This window comes from Tupaia chinensis, unplaced genomic scaffold (assembly GCF_000334495.1).
Source record: "Tupaia chinensis unplaced genomic scaffold, TupChi_1.0 Scaffold000671_1, whole genome shotgun sequence".
Lineage (NCBI taxonomy): Eukaryota > Metazoa > Chordata > Mammalia > Scandentia > Tupaiidae > Tupaia > Tupaia belangeri.
In genome coordinates, this window is record NW_006160193.1 from 4,108,559 (window position 1) to 4,115,599 (window position 7,041).

The 7,041-nt window shown below is 45.3% G+C and overlaps 1 protein-coding gene across 1 annotated transcript in view; it reads left to right on the forward strand.

The window, feature by feature from the left end:
* The first annotated feature begins 2,932 nt into the window (after window positions 1-2,932).
* The window catches only part of YY1 (YY1 transcription factor), a 43,646-nt gene continuing 39,537 nt past the window's right edge, over window positions 2,933-7,041 (forward strand). The window contains exons 1-2 of the mRNA XM_006160012.2: window positions 2,933-3,024; window positions 3,701-3,722. Of these exons, the coding sequence (XP_006160074.1) occupies window positions 2,933-3,024; window positions 3,701-3,722 (114 nt within the window). The remainder of the gene's footprint in view (window positions 3,025-3,700; window positions 3,723-7,041) is intronic.

The following is a 7,041-nucleotide window of genomic DNA, read 5'->3' on the forward strand; positions in this document are numbered from 1 at the left end:
TAATGAATGCAAATAAATTGGGAAAAATAAATAAATAAAAAAAGAAAAATGTCTTTATATGTATATACACATATACATATATAAATTAACAATATATATATATAAATTTAAAAAAAATAATAAAAAAATAAAAAAATAAAAAGATAAAGTTTCAGGAGGAAAAAAAACACACGAAAACTATTTTTCTTGAAATTAAAAAAATATGCATATTTGATGACTGCAGTAAGCTATATAGCCCCAGCTAGGTGCTACTTTATAGTATGTTCATTCTACTCACTGAGGTTTATGCCTAAAGTCAGACTTGTGTTCATGGATATGTATATATCAGCTGCGCTTGCTATTAGAAGTATTTAGATTAAGTTCATTAGCGAATGAATAAAATGGGGGGAAAGGCGTAGAAAGCAACCATGGATACCAGAGACAGTGTGGGAGGAGGGTGGGACACGGCAGAGAGTGAGAGATAGGGAATCAAGGATGGCAAACATAACAAAATCTACAGGAAACAAACGGAAAATTATTTGTTGACGATAACACATATGTCGATGTGCTTAATTGAGCCAATTTACAGTGTATCCTGGATGGGAAATCTCTCTTTTTTTTTTTTTTTTTTGAGACAGTTTTTTTTTTTTTATTGGGCACGTGAGCTCGCCAGAGAGACAGAGAGATAGAAAGCGAGAAATTACCCCCCAAGGGGCATGGCCATGCTGCAATCCCTTCTCCTCCATTCTCCTCTCGGGATCCTGGGCACGAACGCAAATGTGCCTGGCGTGAGTTTAAGCCACTGAGTCCGGGACTCAAACCGTGATCAACTACATGTGAGTCCAGCGACATAGCCATTACACTAACTGCTGGTCCCCTCAGGAAATCTCATTTTGTTTGCTGTAATGATGTATAGTGAATGAGTGTAAATAAATTTTAAAAAAAGGAAAATAAAAAATGGTACCCGGCATGCACCAGCCAAGAATAGGGGCCCTCTACACTGGAACTCAGAGGGGAGCAGAGACAGGTGTGTCTTCCTGTTACCTGTCTCCCACTTTGGGCTGCTGTTTCCGAGTGGCAGCTGTTGAACCCCACTGTGACAACACCCTTGTGAAGGCTTCTTGGGTTTATCTCTCTGGCCAAAGCACCTTAGTGTCACAGGGGGAAAAAATGACCAGTAAGACAACAGTAGCTGGCTCACAGATACAGGAACACTTCCAAAGAGAGCGCCAATGTGGAGCTATTCGTTGGCCCAGTAAACACTAAAATATGTCATTTATTCTACTTCTTTTTGTAGGTTTTTGCCATGGGGTACATGTGCTCACTGGGGAGAGAGAGAGCAAGAAATCATCCCCCAGGGGGAATGGCCATACCGCAATCCCTTCTCCATTCTCCTCTCAGGATTTTGGACATGCATGCACACGCACCCAGCATGATTTTCAAGCTGCTGCATCTGGGACTTGAACCGTGGTCAACCATGCAGGCGGTCAAGTGCCTTAAGTACCATGCCACCTGCTAGTCCCCATTCACTCTTGGCCTAACTCACACACAAAAAAACTTGGGGCTAGCAGATGGCATTGTAGCTAAGGAACCTGACTCCCACATGACTGAGAGCAGTTTGAGTTCCAGCCCTGGTGGCTTGCTTTCTCACTTTCTTTCTGTCTTTCTCTCTCTGGTGAGCACATGTGTCCTATTGCAAATTAAAATAACAATAAAATTAAATAATTTCTAAAAATAAAATTAAAAACTTATCTCTGAGGACCAGCAGTTGGCGTAATGGCTATGTTGCTAGAGTCCCATGTAGTTGACTGTGGTTTGAGTCCCAGACCCAGTGACTTAAACCAGGTACATGTGCATGCATGCCCAAGATTCCAAGAGAAGAATGGAGGAGAAGGGATTGTGACATGGCTATCCCCCCAGGGGGATGATTTCTGGCTTTTTGTCTCTCTGTCTCTGTCTTTCTGGCAAGTGCACATGCCCTATAGCAAAAACCTCTCAAAGAAAACAAACAAACAAATAAACAAAAACTTAACACTGCCACGGGCAAATCAACTAGAGAAAAAACAAAAAGGCCTAGCCAGGAATGAGTTCTCACCCACTCTAAGAAACTAAGTAAGCACTGAGGCCTGTCCACAAGCATGAGCCTAAAGTTAGCACTGGCAGACTGCAAAGCTGAACACAGAAGCCGAGGTGCATAGGTGGGAGCAGTCCACTTAGGAACGAGGTTAAGAAGGAAGCGACCAAGCCCTGGAGGGTACACACACTGTCCTCCTCAACAACCACTGTACACCTGACTGGCACTCTCCTTCGGTTACTCAAACTCTGTAGCCCCATTATTCCGCTCTACAGCTGCGGAGCGCCAAGCCCCAAGCCTCCCTGACCACTGAGCAGATGTACAGCAGGAGCAGGACCTGAGCCCAGGTTTCAGGACCTGAGCCCAGGTTTCAGGACCCACATTCTGTTCCTCCCACTGTCTCACAGCCAAGCACTCCCCCAAGGGCCTTTGTAGCTGGGCTCCGGCTTCCACAGCCTGCAATAGCGATTTAGGCTATTAATCCCAGTTCAGGTGGGAACTCTGAATAAGGAATGGCTCGTTTGAAAAGAAAAAAAAAAATTAAAACATAGGGCCTGATTAGTAATAGCCCAGTGCTGAGGACATCTCAGCCATCCTCAGTAGTGGTCTCAGTGAATTCATTTGTTAATGTGTTGATTTTCCAAGGCTAAAAACAGCCTCTGGTCCACCTCACTCACAATCTCTTTTCCTCCATTCTCCTCCTGGGATTTTGGGCACACATGCACATGTGCCTGGCTTCTTTCAACTGCCAAGTCTGAAACACAAACTGCAGAGTTGGCCATGGTGGATCCAGCCCCTAACCATCCAGCACCCTATACAGTTTAATTACTTCTTCCATGAGAAAGAGAGAGACAGTCACCCCAACAGGGTCTTGATGCCATGATTCACCTCCAGCCTCAGTCGGATCACGAACACAAGCGTGCCTTGAGTGCTGAGATGTCTCCAGAAGCAAACCTGGAACCTTCCTGTGGGTCAGCCTCGCAGTGTTGCACTTCACCACTCACCACCATCTGCACCCTCCCTTACAGCCCTTCTGCTGAGAGCTATAGGCTGTCCCCAATTTTTATCAATTTATCACCTGATTTTTCTCACATGAAAATTAACATTTATAAGGTCAGTTGGGCCAGCAGGTGGTGTGGTAGTCAGGGCAGCTGAATCCCACATGGCTGAACACATGGCTTCAGTTCCAGACCCAGTGGCTTACAAGACACTAGGCGCACATATGTGCGTGCGTACACACCCAAATCCCAGAAGTACGGAGAAATGGAGGAGGGATCGTGGCATGGCCCTATCCCATGGGGTGCTTTCTCAGCCCTCCCCGTCTCATGTACGTACATGTGCCCTCTGGCAAAGTGTAATGCTCTGTTCAGTTTTATCACAGCCATCCCACCTCTTCTTTTTCTTTAAAGAATTATTTTTATTTAACTTTACTTATTTATTTAAATTTGACCAGAGAGGGACCCAGAGAGAGGTAGAAAGTGAGAAAGCAGGCCACCAGGTCCGGTACTCGAACCACAGTCAGCCATGTGGAAGTCCAGCCCCCTTAACCACCACGCCACTTGCTAGCCCCTATTCCATCTCTTCTTATGGAGGCCTTTACCTCACTAGGCCAGGCTAGGTCTATCCCCCAACTTTCCCCTCTTCTAGGGCCTTCACAACTGAGAATCAGGTGAGCATTTGGGAACCACCTGTTCAAGCCAGTCTCCCCTCTGGCCTGCAGACTCCATGTCAACAGGTGATCCCGCGTTGCCCAAGCCAGTCCAAGCTCCTTCCTGTCCTCTGGGTCGTGCACAGCAGGTGCTGAGCAAAAGGGGACAAACAGCTGGGCTCACCTAACCTGCTCCAGGGTGGCACACCTCTTCACCAACAGCGACAATCCCTATCAGAAGTTGCTGCCCACACTTGTAGAGTAACTCAAATCCCCTGAACTCCTCCTGTTCTACCATGCCCCTAACCTCACACACACAAATACGTGAGCAAGCCAACTTCCTATATTTACACACCACAGCAGTTTGTGGGGAAAACAAGTCTGGCTGGAACGTTACCCTGGGCTAAGAACCTTCGGCTCATTCTGTTCAACGGCACAGTCCACGTTCATTGGTGGGGAGGGCAGGCAGCAGCAGTAACTGCAGTACCAGTAAGTTGATTTGGCTTCTTCTCTGGAGGGGCACTGTGTTGGCAAAGTTGAGAAAAATGGAGGCTAATTTATTACTCGAGATTTCAAGTTTCCTTTTATTTATGGCCAATAACCAGATTCATTCATTGTAGTAAAGCTCTTAGCTTAAGAAAAAAGATTTGAAGAAGACCTTGTAAAAGTAAAGGACAGAAAATCAAATTATAAATGGCATTAGCTTTATGGACACTTGGACCTGCACCGACTAAGTACACATGGGACTGTCACCATAATTTAAGCTGCTACTATATACACTGACAGAGGCAGGGATGTATCTCTGTAATTTCCCACATTTCAAAGACTCCACACCAAGAATACCTCTTATTAGGATAGTTAAGGAGGCACACACAAGGCTACAATTTTTCAAGTAACTTGCACATCTCCAAAGTAAGGGTAACTAATTAAAATGCATACACACGAATTTTCATCCTAATTTTTCTAAACATTTCACTGGAAACCAGACATGGACCTCAATGGACTGTATCCGACACCCAAGCTTAGAGACTTTGCAGTCTAACTGCAGGCAGGAGAGCCTAGCTCTCACTCTGGACCTATCACTGCCTTTACCCCCTTGCCACGGGACCGTGGGCACATTTCTCCCAGCAATTCTAGAAAGTTCTACCGCTATGCCTGCGATATTCTCCTTTTGTCTACAATTATTGACATTTTCCCAGTAGACTTTGTTTTGTTGGAAACTGGAACTTATGAAACACTTAAATGACTGAGAAATGGTCTAGTGACCTCATTTTGTTGCATGAATCAAAAAGCAATCACTCTGGGATCAGTGGCCTAGCGGTTTTGTTGCTGGACTCCGACATGGCTGACCGTGGTTTGAGTCCAGGACCGGTGGCTTGAAAATCATACCGTGTGTGTGTGTGTGTGTGTGTGCATGTATACATGCCCAAGATCCCAGGAGGAGGATGGAGAAGGGGATTACGGTGTGGGCATCCCCCCAGGGTGATTTCTCAAGTTCCCTCTCACTATGCCTGTCTGTCTCTCTCTCCAACCCTAAGGCAAAAACCTCTTGAAAAAAAAGAAAAGCAATTACTCAGCCAAGGTCACATCAAAGCCTCTGCTCAGGTGGGAAGATAACAGAAGCAAATACTGGTATAAGAAAGTATTAGTTCAACTAAGACACAATGTAACAATAATCATTTATTTCCAGAGCAGGACACACCAAAAGATCAGAGAACCCTCATTGGCTTAATGCACTCTCCCAACAGATGAAAATAAAGGTGGTGAAATTATCCCCACCTTTATAGAGTCCCTTGGTTGTGATGAGGCGATTTACCTGTGCTTTTACGTGGACTTTTATTTTTCACCGCTGAGTACAAGCAGGCTAGAGTCAACGCAACACAGAGACTTTATGAGTGTGGCTGAGATCGACTATACAGCTAAAGGGTGGGGCACAAGGTCGTCCCCCCACCTCAGGAAACGTGAGGCCTGCCTGACAGGTTGGCTGTTCCCTGTACATCTCAAAACCCTTCCTGGAGCAGGTGGCAGAATTCCAGCGTTCAGGAGCACCTGAGTGCCTTCTTGCCACCACACTGACAGTGGGAAACTCTTCTTGACTTTCTCCACTGATGGTGAACATCTACAGATGTATGATTCAGAAGCTGGGTCTCTGATGGAGCACTTCCCCTATTTCTCTCCACTTCTATGGGAAGGATCAACTACTTTCAAAGATATTTTCTCATCAATTACTGGAGAGTGGAAAAAGAACGAAGACACGTAAAATTTCTCCCACAACTGGTTTTCATTTATGAAGTATTTATGCATAGTTTATAAGCTATGAAGACAGAAATGACTTAATGCTGCAGACTTGACTTTGCCAAACTGTGTGGGTGCAGAAACTCCAAGGGGAATTACTCAGGTTTTAAAACTCGGGTTCAAAAATGATCTAATTTCTCACTCCTCATGCTAATGTTCCAAAAATGAAGTGTAATGCCATTTAGAAATAAGTAGAAACTAAGATTTATAAAGTCACCTCGATTAGAATGCATAGCTTTTCCCTAATGTGTTCCCAGTTATCAAGATATTCCTTTAACAGGTTGGACCTGAAATTGACATATTACCATTCGGAATAATAATGGGCCTCAACTGCACGGACATTAAGCCAAAAGGGAAGAGTAAATGTTGAAAATACTCAACAAATTCACACCGGCGTTAAACTGGCCAAATGAGCACAACAAAGATACACCGGCCCAAGTTCTCAAGATTTTCCTAGAAATCAAGAAACCTTTATTTATATTGTTTTAAATCAACTGTCAGATCAACCAGAAGGATAGATTAAAAACAAAAGCACTACGAAGCATTTATATCTTATTCAGTAAAGTTTAACTTGCCACTAGTTCATGCCAGGAAAAATCTAGGCTCTGTTGCAGGTATAATGGACGACGGGAAAAAAAGGCAGAATTTTCAGTGATGACACAAGTACAAAGCATGGTGGGCGTACAAAGGAGCGTCCGTGGAAGTGAGAAATGGGTGAATACGCTGGGCAAGGGAAGCAATGATTGACTAGACCACAAAGAAAGGAAAACGCATAAGGAAATTGTGGAAAGCAATAAATAGCAGGACCGCAAAAACGGAGCCGCCGGGCCCAGAGGTTCTGAGATCCACGGAGATGCAGGCACCCAACGGCTGCGTCTCAGGTTTCCGCGGGTCGCAAAATAATAACGGACATCCTCCCAACGGTGGACCCCGGGCTCCGCGCGGCGCTTCCGCAGAGCCCGCAGCGCCCTACCCCGCGAGCCGCCCACCTGCGCTCGCCCGGAGACGCGGGGACCAGAGAGCCCGCGGCGAGATGCGGGACGCG